The sequence below is a fragment of the Manis javanica genome, chromosome 7 (genome assembly GCF_040802235.1).
Source record: "Manis javanica isolate MJ-LG chromosome 7, MJ_LKY, whole genome shotgun sequence".
In the NCBI taxonomy this organism is placed as follows: domain Eukaryota; kingdom Metazoa; phylum Chordata; class Mammalia; order Pholidota; family Manidae; genus Manis; species Manis javanica.
The window spans coordinates 126,361,134-126,380,057 of NC_133162.1; the positions used below are offsets into that span (position 1 = coordinate 126,361,134).

Genomic DNA, 18,924 nt, shown 5'->3' on the forward strand with positions numbered 1-18,924 from the left:
GGTATGTGGTGGGGACTTGAAAATAGGGGAAATGTAGTAACCACCATGTTGCTCATGTGAAACCTGAGCATAAGATTGTATATCAATGATACCTTAATTTAAAAAAAAGAGGATGTAAAGTTATCTAATAGCAAAATCTATTTTTTAGAAAAAGTGAAATGTTCATGGTAGCTGCTATTCTGCAAGGTATAAAAAACATTATAAGCAGAAAATTGCAAAAGCTATTCTTCTACACTATAGGAAGGCACTGCTAGTGAAATGACACCAATGTATATTTAGAACTGCCTGAATGATGGGAACTGAACCAAGAATAACCATACAAAAGCATTAATCATTTATCTACTGTTCAGATGAAAGAAATGTATTTACATAGGAAGAAAAACTGTGTGTTTTGGCTTGAATCAGCAAAGTTGAAAACTACTGCTATTTATAGGCTTGAAAACTAGGTTCCACATAGCTGATAAAAAGGACTGAGGTTTCCCAAAGATACTTGTATTATTTAATATTGAGTCTATAATTAACATTAGTTACATGTATAGACTGTATAAATAACCAACAAATCAGTGATGTAATCAAAATGTAGTAAGATTCAAATATTTTAGACATAATCAAACTCAGAAAAAAACAAAAATGTACTTTAGGGTGTCAATGTTAAATAAGTACACAATATGGATGAAAAAAAATTGGAAATTGTGTACATTATAAATAAGCTGATGCCACAAATAAGAAAACAAGCAAATAAGGTCAATCAAATAAAGATGAAAATGGTAGAGCTGACTACAAACTTTACAGAAGTCTAATGTATCACAAAATAAATGACTAGCTTATCCTCTAAATTTAAGACAATAAAAAAATTTACTCACACAGTAGCTTTTTAATAATATAAAATGTACAAAATAATCACATAAACCAGTATATAATGAATTTCTAAAAGTATTAAAGGAGGTAACAGCATAGTAGCAACATTAATCATCTTCAACTGAAAGATTCTAATATTTCAGAGGATATTGAGCCTAGAAGATATAGAATTTAAAACTTTTTCTAACTTGACAGAGCCGGCCACTTCACAAAAATTCAAGGTAATATAATATAAAAATACAATAACCAAAAAATTGTAAGTAATTTCAAAGAAATTACCATGAAATATGATTTCAATATAAAATGGAAATACTAATAGCTGTCAAATAAGTTATTATCTGTTGATCTAATCATCTGAAATGCAGAATAATTTAGAAGTATGTAAAATTTAAAAACAAATATTCCTTCCTTAAAATTCCTAGCAATTTCTTCCTTGTATGTCTTTATTTATTTAATAGATGATTTCAAAAATTTGGCATTTTGGTTACCCTTTTGAATAAAGCCAATTACAGAGAATTTAAAGTTGTTATACCAAATCTACAACTTAAAAAAATAAGTCCTCTAAAACTAACTAAAACTAAGTAGTCTCTGTTCATTTTTCAAAAAAGTATGCTTATATAGTTATACTTTAACCACTAAAGACTCTTGTAATTCTCTGCATATCTATCTCTTAAAAAATGTAAGCACATTACATATACTATGTTAGTGTAGTATTCCTCAGCACCTGGTCTAGGGCAAAGAATACGGTAGATGCTCCAAGAATTTTGTACAATAAATGAATGAGTGAGTGTGTGTAGGCCAGGGAAGTTCTCAAATGTTTTTCTATATAGTGGAAGTATCAACATTACTAAAGTTCAGAAGAGTAATCTTCACACAGTTACCCATCATTCCAGTGCAGAAGTTATTTGCTTTTAATAATATAGTAATCACACTGTGGTTTAGAAATGCTCAAAAGCAATACTATAATAAACTATGATAAAACAATTTTAGAAATTTAAGATACCAGTAACTATAATACTATTATGTTTTGCTTTTTTTTTTTAGCCATCTTACATGTCAGCAAATGCCTAATGAATGCTCATCTTGCCTAAGCAACCATGCTAGAAACTGAAATAATTCCTACTAGTGTTTTAAAAGGAAATGTTAAGACTTAATTTAAGACTTTAACTTTCTAGTAGCATTACCCCTTTCCACCTTCCCTTCTCCCCCAGACAACTGAATTAAAGGAATAATTAAAGTACTTGAAATATATATACATTTAACCACCTTTCCTTCTATATGAAATTCAAACAAGATACTTGTTTTCTTTTACAGAAGCACTTGGCAATTTATTACCCATCAAAGTGGGCAAGAGAAACTAATAATGATAGTTACCAACCATGTACTAATTATGTATGCCAAACACCACACTCAGCACTGAACATGGCTTATCTCCTTTAATTTTCACAAGAACCATAAGAGGCAGGCTATTATTATTATTATCGTCATTTTTCAGATGAGAAAACAGGCTAAGAAGTCAGATTATTTGTTCAAGTTCACAAGGTACCAAAACCAGATTTAAATTCAGGCCTCTTTGTTTCTAGAATTCAAGTTCACACAGTACCAAAACCAGATTTAAATTCAGACCTCTTTGTTTCTAGAATTATGCTCTAATCTCCAAATTATTTTATATAACACTAAATCATGCATCCCTGACTAAAATTTACTAAAGTAAAATTAATTACTGAAAACACATTAAAGTTTAGACTTTTGCAATAATTTAACAAGAAAAATTTTAGCATGTTTGTCTAAGTTAGGCTTTAATTGGTGTTTACTGAACTAAATTCTCACAATCATAATTGTATAATTTGGGATAACTCTTGTCTTCCTGCCATGTAAATGGTGCAAATCTATAATTGTTTTCATCAAATATGGAAAATGAAAGAAATTTAAGAGCCAAGCTCATCTTCCTTACAAAGTACAGAGAATTAAGAACTTAAAATTAAAATATAGAGAATTGGCCTGCAGTTTTCCTCAGAAGTTAAATAATTTTTTAAAAACTCCAAGCTGAGAAAAATTCATCAGGCCCTACACTTACAGTATGTACACTTTTCTGCATGTTATATTTCAGTGAAAAGTAAGAGAAAAACTTGGCCTATTCAGCTCTGAGACAGACACCTGTTTCTTAAGCTGAACACTTGAGTATCTCATTAACTGCACTGCCATCAGTACATATAATATAGGGTTTTTTTGCATATGATAAACAGGATCGAGCCAATTCTTGCACAAGAGTTTTAATATACTAGGCATTAGACTATGCTTTTCGTTCAATTTAATAAACAAATTACTGCTTGAACATTTTCAAGCCTCCCCTCCTTTCCTCGAGCACTGTTTGTAACAGATGTTTACCTGGAAAAGATGCTAGTTGGGGATGTGCGGCTAAGGCTGTGGGTGTACCAAGTGTCCCCAAACCACCAAATTCTGAATGCCCTGAGCTGGCTGAATGTAGACCAAAGACTGGGTGGCTGACCATTGGGAAGGCACTCGACACTGTGGACAGGTTAAACGGCTGATCTCCAGCTGCTCTGAATAAATGTCCTGGGAGGGAAAAAAACACACTTAAAGTTGTACTTTACAAACAGACGAGATTTATCTGATTTCAGCGTTCACAGTTAAAATTTATAATAACTTATCTATTGAATTTTTATTTTACATTTTTTCTTTTGTATTTCCACTCTTCAAACCCTACAGAATAAGATGTTTCTAAAAGCATGCTCTAAAAATAATTTAAATGAATGGCATAACTTTATTTACTTTGAATATGAGTTTGAAAAATGATGTTTTAAGTAAATAATTTCACTAATTGCAGTAGGTTGGCCTGTATAAGTGAGGCAATCTTTCTATTAATACATGTACATTAATATATATTTTTACTTAAAGAAAATAAAAATGTCTTATTAATATAAGGCTGAAAACCAATGAAATAACTCCAGACAAAATCTGTCACCAAGTCATTACACAATTTATCATCTACTCTAGGCAAAGAGTTCCCAGTTCCCATGTGCCAGAACTGAAGCTATGTTCTCTATCCAACCTTACCAGAGTTCATACCAAAATGGGATTATATTCTAGCCTAATAAAGCAATGTAAAAGAAAACATAAAGATTTAATGAATAAACATTTGTAAGATATTTCTAAAAGCATCCAAGAGTGGTTATCAATATAAAAATCATTTTTTTAACTTTTGATAGATCATATTTAGTTCATATGTGTGATTTTTCAATCTCCACTTTTACTCTAAAAAGAATCTAGTACTAAGTACTATAGCCCCTGGTTAGAATGTTACACAATCAAAACACTATTTATTTTTCATACTTTGCAGGGATTTCGCAGACAATTTGTTCCTGATTGTCACAGTATGAAAACAGCATTATCAAACCCCACATTCCAGGCTATCTCAAGAATTTACCATGTCAAAGGTATTGTGCTCTGTGTTAAAATAAGAAGGCTTCCTTCAATATAGAAATAAACTCATAGACAACAGGAAGGGATTAGTTGTTACCAAGGAAGGAGGGGTTGGAGGAGGGGGAAGTGGATAAAGGGGCACAATAATTTGCAATCACAATATAAGTTGGTCACAGGGATGGTAGTAGAGCATGAAGAACACAATTAATGATTCTGTAACATCTTACTACATTGACAGACAATGACGGCACTGGAGAGGGTGAGGATTTAATAATATGGGTAACTGTTGAACCACTGTGTTACATATTTGAAACCAACATGATTGTATATTAAAAATAAAATTTAATAAAAAAAAGAATAAGGCTTCCTTATTATCTCATTTATATCAGATCTGACTATTCCTTGCAATTTCATTAATTTTAACACAATGTTTAAAGTAAATTAAAAGACTTAAGTTAAAAATAAATACACTTTTGTTGTTACTTAGTTACCAACAAAATCTCTCTTCTCTGCTTTTTATTCCCTGAAAACCAATAGGAAGTCATCAAAAAGGTCAGGGTGTATCCACAGAGAGTAATATAAGCCCTATATTCTTTAATGGGATAACACTGTATTTTTTATTGAAGTAATAAGATTTATATAAACTGCATCAAGTTTATCTTCTATCAGCTTATAAGGTAAAAATTTGTGATGAGGGTCAAAGTTCCACTATAACAAAGCAATAACTAGATCTCAGAGTGAAGATGTCAAAGTGTCTTTACAAAGACACTGTGATGGAGAAGGACAAGCACAAGATACAAACTTGGGCATCTTTTCTAAGTCAGCCAATCCTTGTTTTTGTTCTCAAACCCTAAAAAGAACATCTGTGAATTTGTACTTTAGTTTCATCAGAGTTCCCAACTACAATCGCCCTGAAGATGAACCAAACAACACAGGGCAGGCTGCTAGAGAACACGTGACTGAGCATCGCTGATTTAAAAACTAGTAATAGGTAGTAATACGTCACCAGGAAGACGGCACTTTTTTTTTCATGAGGAGGTGGCAAAGTCTCAAAACCTTCCTAGTTTCTCTAAAATACAAGCTTGTAACGTTCAGCACCAATATTTTTCACATGTGATCGCATATAAAATCCCTGGTTCTCACCAATCAATTCAACTTCCTTAATCAAATGTTTTATTCATAAACATACTATGATCAGATACGTTTCTTTCTATATCTGTTTCCTTGATAATCAAGTTGAAGCGAACATTTCGGTTTGGAGATTTTAGAATCACTTGTCATTTGTATTTTCAAGAGTAATTCTTAATTTGTCCATTATATATATATATAATATATATATATATATATATATATGGAGCAGTGATTTACTACAGAAAAATTTGTGGGGTAAATTCAAAATTTCAAAAAATGTAAGAATTCAGAACAGGGTAAAATTACAAAGGGTCAGAATCTTGCAGAAATACTTCTACAACAGCTAATGAATTAACAGTAAGCAGAATTCTTAGATGCACAATTGAAACATTAATTTTATTATTCTGAAGAAGTGAGCTAAACCTTGAGGGCTCATGAGCAGAGAACATGAGAAATACCTCCATAAGGTGGTCACTTTTGCAGAGAACCAATTACACACAATTTGATTAAAAAAAAAAAAAAGGAAGAAAAAGGTTTTTTTTTCCTTAGAAGATTTAAGAAGGAACTAAGGAAAACATTTCAACAAAATCTGAGTTTTACTCACCATAGATTTAAATAGGAAAATAAAATAATCCTGTACACAGAGTAATGTAAATGTGTGGCAACCTTACAAAGGGGCTACCTTACTCTATTTCCTTATTCTTTCTTATAAAATTCTTGGTGAAAATAATTAAAGCATATCTTGGTGAAGATAAATAAATGCACCCAAGTGACAATGGAATCTAGGGGCCCTATTCCTTGTTGGCCTATTCACTTTTGTATTTAGTAAAGAAGACTAGGACCACATTATAATGATTATAATGATAGCATGCATTATCAAAAATACAGAGACTTTCTCTGCTATTTAAAAAGTTATACTACAAAAAGGAAACAATTTTTAAATACATTTCATAATATTACTAAGTTTGCCTTTATAGCAAGAATCTAGAAGTCGGTGATATAAAAAAATAAGGTTTTCTCATTGAAGGCTTAGTAACAATACTTTCAGCATCATTTTTCTAAAATCTTTTAAAAAAGAGACTCAAGCTAAAAAAAATTTAAATACTCAATTTCAAAAATCTCAAATACCTAAAACAGCGTCCCATACCTAGCAGATACACAATATATCTGTTGAATGAAATCAGTTCACTGATTCCAAAGGACTTGTTATGACAGGAAGTTCTCGAGTCTTCATTAAAGTTGGCAAGTAAGCTCCTAGTTTCCTTCTGTCTTACTTCACCAACGCTTCATCCTGACATTTTTAAAAATCACATGTGGCCCTTTATTCCTCCTTAATTACATTTAGGTGACATGTTGGATTTCATCACACAAAATTCTACCACCTCCACGATCTTAAACTCTTAAATCACTCCCTAATCATAATTTCCACATTTCCATTTCCTTAATTCTCAGCATGACCTCTGCTTCCTCTCGGTCTTCTATGACTTCCTTGACTCTGTTTATCTCCTTCCCTCTCAATCCCATCACCATCCCTTCTGTGTTAACCTTGAAAGGAAAATCTTGCACTTGTATGTTTACTTCTCCCCACTTCTCAGAATCTTTAGTATTTATGCCTCTCTTCCCATTTGTTACTAGAATTTTCCTAATCACAAGATACCACTCTCTGCTCTACTCTTCTCATTCTTAACCTCTCTGTACAATATAATCTGGCGTTGCTTCTTATTAAAACCCATGTTCATCCTTAAGCTCGAGGTCATGGGTCTTGATCATCTTCTTAACTATATCTTTCAATAATACTGTTCTCTGCTTTATCGGATTTTCTTTTCTAAATGTAAGAATTCCTAAAAGTTTGTCCAGCTATCTCTTCTTTTCATGCTTTCTTCCTCAGTGTGTGTCACTTCTATGCAAATGAATTCTAGACTAGAATTTTAGCTCTTCCAGAGCAAAAACTGAATCTCATTCACCTCAGTATCCCCCATACGTGGCATAATCTGAAACACAATAGGTACTTAACTGTTGGATTTTTTTTGTCACATCAGTTCTTAAGCTTCTGATGCCCCCTCTCCCACTTATATATAACATGCTTTTTGGTTTCTTTTGCCTTTTTTGATCCTATCTTATCCTTTCCTAACCATCTAAAAATTACACTGCCCACCCTGATTCCTGACCTCCCAGACACGTTAAGTTTGGACCTCCTTCGAACATTCATGAATATTCACAATCTGCCTTTTATCATACCAGTACTAGATACAAGGTAATGAAGGAAAGAGCCATTTCTTAATCATTCTTGCTCTCTACAAAACAGGGCATAAAACAAACTGTTATCAGTTGCATGAACAGCACTTCGGATACCTGCTAACTCTAAAATAGTAGTTTTCAATTTTTTTTCTCTTTTTTCAAAAGCTACAATAACCAGGAGTCATCCTTTAAATGATTAAAAACGTATCTCACTTTTTCCTCTGCTCCAATTATAAAAAGCATTCACAATGTTAACAAAAGCTCTTTGGGTAATTAGAAGCTGAAATCTATGTTACACAGCAAAGGCTGGTGTTTAGATTATTACATTGTGGTTCTTTAGCAGCCTCCAACTGTCTTGGAATTTCAAGCTACTGCTCATAAGGTAATTTTTAATCATAGGCCAGTAACAGCTCTGTGAATGCTATAAGTACATATAAAATAAGCATATCTGTATTAATAAAAAAGGCAGCAAGGAACAAAACACATGAAACAAAATGCAACACAAGTCAAACAGGCTCTCTTAACCTTATGACTACAAAATAGAATTATCTGGACATTAGAATGTTCTGCTTTTGGAGAAGTAACTTTTTCTGTGTTAATATACCTAATATCAGAAGATGCACCCACACAAAAACTTTTGATTAAAACTTAAAACTCTGCTCAGAGAAAATATTTGTAAATTGATAAATTACATCATAAAACGAAACTACTATCAGAAGACCACACCATTTCTTTTAACAGATATTAACATTCAAGCATAGTTTCAATATTATGAATGCAATTTTTAGGTTTCCATTTTAATTGATAGGGAACAATGTACACATTTTGCATGATAAAAATTAATATACATCTATAATGCCTAAGTTCTGGACTTCCATTATAATAAGCTGAGTATTTTTTAATAGAGCTTTGAAAATTTTACTAGCCAATGTGTAAGTGATTAGAAGCAGTTACCCAAAATGCCAGTGTCAAGTGTCTTTATTATTAATGAACTTCATTCCACAACACAATACGGGTTCTTTTCCCCCAAAGGCACAAAATAGTATAAATACCATACTAATACCTTTAAACTAAACTAACAGTGAAAAAAAATCTCATACCAATCAGGAAAAGTCCAGATAACAATTTACATCAAAATAATCATAAGGAGGAAGTACGCTAAAGCATCTAATCTTGTAAAAAATCTAGGTCAGTGTTCACTGTGGTAGAACTTCCCTTCTGCTGCCTTTTGTGTGCTAGAAACGTCCTTAAGTCTTTCATTGCCACCCAAACTTGTGACATGTCTTCAAATTCTTGTCTCCAGTGCTTTAAAACTGTGCAATTTTACAGAGGTACAAATTCAGCTTTCAGTATACAACCTGCAAAGTACGGCTGATCATCAAAAATGGTATTTCTTCGAAAAAAGGTCTTACATGAGAGTACTTTAACACTAATAACTGACAAAACTAACCAAAATGAACATCAAAATTACTATAGATTAAAGAAATGAACAAATTACCAGCTCACATGTTAAAATTCTTAAATATACTAATGCTTAAATATTCTGGAACTGAAAATGTACAAATTCTATAAACTTGAACTCTGATTAATGAACTGAAAAGAATCTATAGTTAATGGTAACAAAACATTTTCCCCCAAATAGTCCTGCATTTCCATAACTTTTTCAGTCAGTTGACCTTCATATTTTAACATTTAGAAAGATGCATGGTATGGCAATAAAGTCTGTTTTTTTATTTTTAAGTATTTATTGAGATTATTTTAGACTCCCGCGAGTTGCAAAAACATTACAGTCCCAACCTCCCCTTATGTTACCATCTTGCATGACAAAAACAAATTTCTAGAACCAGGAAATTATCTTTAGTCAACTAAAATAAAGAATATATTCAGATCTCATCAGTTTTTCCACTAATGCCATTTTCCCATTGCAAGATCAAATCCAGGATCCCACATTATATTTGGTTGCTATGTTTTCTTAATTTTTTCCAGTTTATGATACTTCTTCAGTCTCGTCTTCCACGACCTAGACACGTTGAAAAGTATTTTGGAGAAAGTCTCTCAACGTGACTTTGTCTGATGCTTCCCCATGCTAGGAAGAGGCTATGCAGCACCTTACTATGCTCAGGGGCAGTGACTGCAATGGGGTGGAGGCGGGACTTGATAATAGGGGTGAATGGTGAAACAACAATGTTGCTCATTTGAACTCGTCGTAAGATTGTATACCAATGATACCTTAGAGAGAGAAAAAAAAAAAAAAGAGGCTACATGTTGTTGAGAAGATACCCAATGTGCTTTCTCAGTGCAACCATCTGGGGTCTGTGATGTTGCTTTGTGGTACTGGTGATATTTGATCATTTGGTTAAGTTGGTATCTGTCAGTATCTATGTGAAGTTACTATTTACCTTTCAAACAGTATTTTATTATAAAACAAGTCATTAAAGGCTTAGGAAACCCTGGAAACACAAGCTGCCATTTTGTAACATTGAACATGGTAAACCGCTTTTGATTCAGTTCAGCAAATGAAGTTTATCAGTCCTAAGGCAAATGACTGTTCCTAAAGACAGGAGAAGTTCCTCTCTTGAAATAAGCATTTTTGTTAGATATAATTAAAGGATTTAGAGTTCATAGAGTAAACTGCTAAAAACATATAGCACTTTACCTATATTTTTATACTCAAATATAGCTATACTTTATTTTAATACTGAATAGTAAACAACTGTAAAAACTAATTCTAAAAGCTTCTTTTACTTATGGTTCAACAAATAAAAAGTCTAAGTTCTCCCATAATGAACAAAATTATTACAATCAGCTTTGAAAAATATACTGGGTATATTAATTTTCTGAGACTGCTAAAAAAGGTACCATAAACTGGATGGTTTTAAAAAAAACAGAAATTTATTGTCTTCCAGTTTGGGAGGCTAAAAGTCTGAAAGCCAGGTGTTGGCAGGGCCACGTTCCCTCTGAAGGTGCTAAGGGTTGGTTCCATGCTTCTCTCCGAGCTTCTAGCAACCTCCGGTGTCCTTGGTAGGTCTTCAACTGGGCTTATCTCTGTGTCCAAATTTCCCCTTTTTATAAGAATACCATGCATACTGGTCTAGATCTCACCCTAATAACCTCATCTTGTCTCTGTAAGGACCCTAGCCCCAAACAGGTCACACTCTGAGGTACTGGGTGGTTAGGACTCCAATGTATCTTTTTGGGGGAGAAGGTATAATTTAATCCATAACACTGGATTTATTTTTAAGAGTACTTAATTGATTTGAGCGCATTATCTTTCTTTAGTAATTTACTGCTAAAATTCTACATTAGAACTGCAAAGTTCCACTTATAAAAATCAGGTTAAAATAATATTTAAAATATATGTGGTAGCTTGTGATCAAATCCCTCATTAAATAAACCCACTAAGGATGAAAAAGCTAAACAGTTGAACATTTGAGGGTCTTTATTTGTGATTTATACATAGTTACAATATAGACAGCTCAATTAAAAAGGGAAATACTGTTATAATATTTCATACTATAATATAAATACTCAAAGAAACTGAAATCAAACTTTGGCTTTATCCCCAAATCCTCAAGAATAGGCCTATCTCATTTTGTTGATAATTCTTTACTGACTGTAAACTTAAGCTCTGGTTATCTTTTAAATAAATTCTAATTAAATAATAACTATGGACTTTTAGGGTTTTATTTATTCACTGCCTGTCTGTAATGTCAACTGATCTTGTAAGATTCCTTACCTGATGGCTATTAATGCCCATCCCCAGCCAAAATGTGCATAGTTCATTTGGTTTGACAAGAGGAAAGCATAGCAAAAGCCTAGAAAAGTATGAAATAACTTCACGTCTAATTTTCAAGTTTTAGTCCTACAAGTTCAACTTTCCTTCCCTTGCTTTCTTCAATAATTTTTTCTTGGACATACATTTTATGCCAGACAGTGATTGGATACATACTGATAAAAAAAACAAAACAGATATGTTCCCTGCACTTTAAATGTAGAAGGGACAAACAAGTAAAACAACATGAAAAGTGTAATTATAAATTGTGAAGAGTACTACGGAGAACATTATTAGGTGCAAAAACAGATAGCAGTGGAACAATTACCTAGACATTCTCTAATTAATGTCTCAGGGCATTTAACCTGGGAAAAAGCATGACAAAGAATCAGCCTTATGAAGATCTTCCACACAGAGAGAGCTTGTGTGAGATCCTGAGTTGGGAAAGAATGCTTTGCATCTGAAGATAAGAATGGTCAGGGAGGCTAAAAGATAATGGGCCAGAGTGAGAACAGTATCAGATAAATTTGGAATAGGCAGAGATTAGATCACAAGGGTGCATCAGAAGGGCTGAAAAGGCAAATACCCAGAATGGCTAAGTGTAAAGGTGGATGTATTGATTCTTGTTAACACAAACTTTACGTTTATACAGTGTTGCAGTCTACTGAGTGTGCAATAGCATTATGTCTAAAAAAACAGTGTACAGACCTTAATTTAAAAACACTTTACGGCTAAAACATTCTACTCCCTGAGCTTTCAGTGAGGCATAATCTTTCTGCTAGTAGCAGGTCTTGCCTTGATGTTGATGACTGCTGACTGAGCAGGGTTGTGGCTGCTGAAAGCTGGGGTGCCTGCAGTAATTTCTTTAAATAAGACAACAAAGTCTGCCACACTGATAGATTCTTCTTTTCATGAATTATTTCTCTGTAGCTGTTTGTCATTCTGCTTAATAGCGTTTGTCCACAGAACTTTTCTTTAAAATTGGAACCAATCTTCACAAATTCTGCTGCTTATCAACTAAGTTTGTATAATATTCTAAATCCTTTGTTGTCATTTCAACAATCCTCCACTGAAGCCTTGAAGCCTTCAAAGTCATTCATGAGGATTGCAATCAATTTCTTCCCAATTCCTGATAATGCTGATATTTTGACCTCTTCCCAGGATTCACAGATGTTCTTAGTGGCATCTAAAATGGTGAATCCTTTCCAGAAGGTTTTCAACTGACTGCCCAGATTCACCAGAGGAATCACCATCTATGGCAGCTATAGCCTTATAAAAGGTATTTATTTCTTCAAAAGTAAGACTTGAAAGTCAAAGTGACTCCTCGACCCACGGGCTGTAGAATGTGGTATTAGCCACCATGAAAACTACACTGACTTCCTTGTCCATCTCCATCAGAGCTCTGAGTGACCAGGTGCATCCTCAATGAGCAGTAATATTTTGAAAGAAATCCTTTTTTTGAACAGTAGGTCTCAACAGTGGCCTTAAACTATTCAGAAAACCATGTTATAACAGATGTGCTGTCATCCAGGCACTGTGGTTCCATTTTTGGAGCACATGCAAAGTAGATTTCAGGTAATATTTAAGGGCTCTAGGATTTTCAGAATTGTCAATGAGCACTGGCTTCAACTTAAAAGTCACAAACTGCATTAATCCCTAACGAGAGTCAGCCTGTCCTTTCAAGCTTTGAAGCCAGACTTTGACTTCCCCTCTCTAGCTATGAAAATTCTAGATGGCATCATGTTCCAATATAAGGCTGTTTTGTCTACACCAAAGATCTGTTTTTGCATAGCCACCTTCATTACAGTTGACTCTTGAACAACATGGGTCTGCATTGCGTGGGTTCACTTGAAAAATATGTGGATTTTTTCAATAAAAATACTGGAAAATTTTTTGGAGATTTGTGACAGTTCAAAAAAACTTTTTATTTTTTCTAGCTTACTTTATTGTAAGAATACATACATAATACTATAACATATAAAATATGTGTTTACCAGCTGTTTACGTAATCAGTAAGGCTTCCAATCAGCAGTTGCTATTAGTATTTAAGTTTTGGGGGAGTTAAAAGTTATACACAGGTTTTCAGCTGTGCAGGGGGTTGGTGCTCCAACTCCTCCATTGTTCAAGGGTCAACTGTTATTATCTTATCTGGAGAAACTGTGTTAGCGGCTTCAACTTGTACTCTGACGCACTGAACATGGTTTCTTTCCTTAAATCTCATGAACAAAACTCTGCTATCTTCAAACTTTTCTCTGTAGCTTCTTCATCTCTCTCAGCCTTTACAGAATTTAAGAGAGTTAAGGCCTTGCTCTGAATTAGGCATTGGTTTAAGGGAATATTGTGGCTATTTTGCTCTTCTATACAGACCATTAAAACCTTCTCCATATCAGCAATAGGCTGTTTCACTTTGTATCATTTGTGTGTTCACTGCAACAGCACTTTTAATTTCCTTTAAGAACTTTTCCCTTTCATTCACTACTTGGCTAACTGTATGACACAAGAGGCCTCACCTAACCTTATCTCGATTTTTGATACGCCTTCTTTACTAATCGTTATCATTTTTAGCTCTTGATTCAAAGTGAGAGACATCCAAGTCTTCCTTTTACTTGAAAATGTAGAGGCCACTGTAGGATTATTAATTAGCCTAATTTCAATATTGCTGTGTCCGAGGAGATGGAGAGAGATGGGAGAAAGACCAAATGGTGGAGCAGTCAGAACACACACAGCATTTACCGATGAAGTTTGCCATCTTACATGGGCACAGTCTGTGGTGCCCCAATGACAATAGTAACATCAAAGATTATTGATCACAGATCACAGAAACAAATATATTAACGAAAAGGTTTGAAATATTACAACAATTACCAAAATGTGACACACAGACATGAAGTGAGCAAATATTGGAGAAATGGCACTGCTATGCTTCTCAAGGCAGGGTTGCCACAAATATTCAATTTGTAAAAAAACACAGTACTGCAATGTGCAATAAAGCAAAGTACTATAAAGCAAGGTATGCCTATAATTTAGATTCTGCCAATCAGATGTATTTGGAAAGAATTAAAAGTTGAGTTAAGTTAGTAAATTGGCTACGCATGAGCTTATCCTTTTTTACTGGTGCAAATCTAGCAGGCAGCACAGAACCCTGGAGCCAGTTAAGTTAGTGGTTCCTGTTCACTGGATTGTAGCTGAGGTGGTATGATCCATGGAGCCATCAGTTGGAACAGTGGTGTCCTGACTGAACCAGAGGTTGTTTCCTTAAGCAAGCCAATTCAACAGTAATGCTCTGAAATCATTCAGCGAGGCCAAATGTCTCCTCAATAATTTTCTAAGTACCTAATTTCCTGTATTAAATCTCTATCTGCTTAAACTAACTTTAGTGGTTTATGTTGTCTCTAGCTGAACTGATATACCAACAACCTAACTGGTGACAGTTTCAAACCAAAAAGCCAATGCACTCTATCACAACTATCCTTATATCTGATTAACAATGCACTTCCCAAAGTAATGCTAAATAAGACATTTTAACATATGCATAGCCTTACAGGTAAAGGAAGGATTTCTTAAACTAGAGAAAAAGCATAACCATAAATAAAAATATTGATAAACCTAATGACATTAAAATTGGAAGTCCTAGTCAGCAAAAGACAATGTACAATAAAAAATACACACAGTAGACTGGGAAAAGATATCTCATATCTCCCACAAATCTAACTGAAGAGAGGACCAGCATCCAACATATAAAAAGAACTCACAAATCTATAGGAAAAACACATACAACCCAATGGAAATATGCACCAGGGCTCTAAACAATCACTTCAAAAAAAAAAAAAAAAAGGGAATCCAAAAGGCTGAGAACTTATAAAAAGGCACCTCAATGAAACACTACTTCATATTCATCATTGACAAAAATGAAAAGTCTGACAATGAAAAGTGTTAACATGGATGATAAGCATCGGGAATTCTAATACCCAACTGGTGAGAAAATAAACTGGCACTACTAGTAAAGTTGAAGACATCTTCAGAAATGTATGCTTATATGCATTAGCATCCATGTACACAATGGTCCTAACATTGCTTATAATTGGGAAAAGTTGGAAACAACTCAAGCATCCACGAACAGTTGTGCGGATACAGAGTGTGGATGTGTATTCCATTCAAATGCAAAAAGAAAGCTGGGCCTTTTACCTTTAAAACTGATTTCTTGTACACATTTCTCATTACACTACTCTTCATCCATTTATCTCAATCATGTCAGTTTCTCTCTTTCTAAATATCACCTTGCCCTACATCAGTCATTATATCGTATAAGAATCTACTCCCCAAATATCTCTGAAACCTTGTTCATTTCTCTAATAACTCCTTGATTTGTGCCTTCATGATTTCTCACCTCCTAAAGATCTTCTTTACCTCTAGTCTCATCCCCACTGCAAACCAATGCTCTATATGCTGCTAGAGTTATCATCTCAAAGCAGTGTGATCAAATAAAACTTAGCTACTTGGATCAAGTATGAATAAAAATAATGGTTACAATTTACTAGGCACTTGCTATATGGCAGGCATGATCTCACTTATCTTTATGTGGCAAAATGACTGTTGTTACATCTGTTTTATAAATGAGGCAAGTGAGCCTCAGGAAGGGGTAAGCAATTTACTCAAATTCACACAGCTAATAATAAGTGGACAAGCCAAGATTCAATTTCAGGGCCTTGCAATGGCAAAGTCTTTGCTTTTAATCAATACATTATTCTGCCTAAACTACTAAGGCATGGCGTGAAGTTCTAAATGATCTGACCTTAGCCTACTACACAGCTTAATGTCCTGTCCCTCTGTTCCACTTATCCATAACAAGATATTGCCTATCTACTCTCTCCTTCCTTACTATTAACCTCTATTTTCTTCAGAATGGCAATATGCTCAGCTAAAAACTATTTTTCCTGGCCTCCTTGAAGCTGAGATTATACCATTCACACAATTCTGATGAAAGAGGTGTAAGTGGAAATCTGTATGGGGTTTCTGGGAAAGTTCTTTAAAAGGGGTCAAAATAAGCCGGCAAGCAACTTTTGCACCCCCTCCCCCATCACCTTCCTTCCTGGAAAACAGTGCTGTAGGTGGATCAGCCTTCTCACAGACAAGAGAAACACGTGAGCATGGAAATCCCATAGTTTAGAAGACAGAATATACAACAAGGAGCCCAGGTCTGTGCCCAGAACATTACCCACTCCAGGACTGCTTATCTATGAGCTGGTGTATTTATTTGCCATGTTTTCTTATTTACAGTTAATCAGTCATAACTGATATATACCCTGAATTGAGGCCATACTGATCTACTTGCAATTTCCTCAATATACCATGAGTTGGCATACTTCTGTAAAGGCTGGTGGCCTGCAATTAACATACATATGTAAACTAGTCTCTTTATTTTTTAAAAGAAAAGCAGGCATATTCCAGCTTTAACCACACAAGTTTTAAACAGTTAACAGTTTAAACAGAGAAGTTATAAACAGAAGTTCTATATATTCAGCATTTTTGTAAGATTTTGTTGGAAGTGTTCTATCTCAGAAGCAGATGGAAAACATTGTCTATGGTACAGCTTAACTACCCCTGAAATTTCTCAAAGTTTCATCTTTGTATCAGGTCAAATGACTACAAATCTGTAAAGTTTAATTGTGGAACTATTATGCTTAAATGTTATTCTCTCAGCTTTCACTCAGAGTCAATATATACAGTATTCTGAGTGGCTGTGGCACTGGCATATAGGATATTGTGCATCATTCGGCCTTTTATACAAAGATTCTAGTGGCACATTCCCAATACCACTCAGGGCCAGAAAAAAGTTGTGTTTATTTGTTTTTTCTGAGGAGGTGACAGGCTTACTAGCAATAGTATATGAGCCATGTAACCCATTATATTTTCTTCTTATTCTAACAGCTATTTGTTAACTTTTTTGTTCAGTATTGATGGTTTTATTCAGCTAATGCCTTTTTACTTCTCATAGTCTATCTTGATATTTTAGTTGTTTTGTTTATTGTACTAAGACATTTATTGAAAGCTGTCCCAAATTATTTTTTTAGAAGAGGCAAATTATTATTTTTTTAATCACACCTTAAAGGAAAAATAAATATTACCCCTCTTATAAGACCAACAAAACTCCTATGTACAGTTAGCCTAGAATCAATCTTTATGGCAGTATTATTTCTGTCCAAATTACTGCAATAAAATTAAAGGTGTGTTGTGAGAGGCAATCCTCCAAGGCCCCTGCATGCTATTGCTAAATATGCCAAGAAAGCAAGGCCTTGGCCACTCTTTAACCAGGCCATTTCTCAGAATTAAATTTGCTCTGAATAACCATGAAGGATGAAGTAACATCTCCTTCAGGGCAGAGAGGTTTTGCTTTCATTTCCTATGAAAGCACTGGATTCCCCAGGCTCAGTGTTCCCCAGCTGTGACAAACACCCACTGCACGGGTGGATCCACCTGGGCCTTGTGTTGCCCTTCAGGACTTGGGGTGGGGGGCACAGGGAGCTAATGTCGATGTGACGCTCATGCTATTTTGCTATGCTCTAAGTAATAACATCTCTGACTCAGGATACATGATGTCTCCTGCCAGCATCCACAGTACCAGGAGCGGGCTAACTTTTAGGTAGGTATAATTCCAGATTCTGATAAAGTTGATTGAAAAGAATCTGACCATTCAAAGTCTGGAAGCATGTTTAAATTATATCCTTTGTAACTCAGAGGAATTCCTATAGACATACCTTAATGAAGATGACAGAAAAAGGCCAATTAAAATGGCTGTTTAAGACAACAGAATGTCCTCAAAGGGCCATTAAAGGACTTTTGAGGTTTTGACATTTTAAAGATGAAAAGTCTGTTTTGTTGTCTCTATACATCAAAACGATTGAGGGGATTCCAACTGTTTAAGATAAAGAAGCCAAGCCCATTACGACTCTGTGATTTTAATTTAAAAGGGAAGAAATATCAGAAAATGAATAGGCCAAAAGTATTGAATGAAAGGAGAGAACACAGGAAAACATGACAGTAAAAGTTATACAGGACAACTGAGCATTCTCTTAAGTAACCTGTACATTGGAAGTTAATACAAGGGTTTACTTTAAATATAAACCATAAGACTGTGAAGGTTAAAAAATGAAAAAATCATTTCCTACAAAGTGAAATAACTTGTGCTATAGGTACTAAAAGTACACTGTGTTAGCAAGTGATATATTTCTGAATAAACATAGAAATAAACTGGATTTTCATTCAGTGTAAGCATATCAACATAGCAACTCTACAACATTTTGAGTTGGCAAATAAATGATAAAAAAATAATTCCTTTCTAGACAAGGAAATTTCTCATGTTATTCAGCAAATCCCCATACCCCACTCTTTCTGCACTCCCAACTACTCCTAACAAAATATAGCACCCAACATGTGACTAATCAGAATCGTTCACAATTCAAGTGTCACTAATTCAGAAAACT

The 18,924-nt window shown here is 34.3% G+C and overlaps 1 protein-coding gene across 18 annotated transcripts in view; it reads right to left on the reverse strand.

The window, feature by feature from the left end:
* Nucleotides 1-18,924, reverse strand: part of BAZ2B (bromodomain adjacent to zinc finger domain 2B) — a 153,230-nt gene that overhangs the window by 98,873 nt on the left and 35,433 nt on the right. For 15 of the 18 annotated variants that reach the window (XM_073241524.1, XM_073241520.1, XM_073241527.1 and 12 more), the window contains exon 3: nt 3,247-3,435. The exons of the other annotated variants lie outside the window; for them this stretch is intronic. In XM_073241524.1, coding sequence (XP_073097625.1) covers nt 3,247-3,435 — 189 coding nt within the window. The remainder of the gene's footprint in view (nt 1-3,246; nt 3,436-18,924) is intronic. 18 annotated transcript variants of the gene reach the window in all.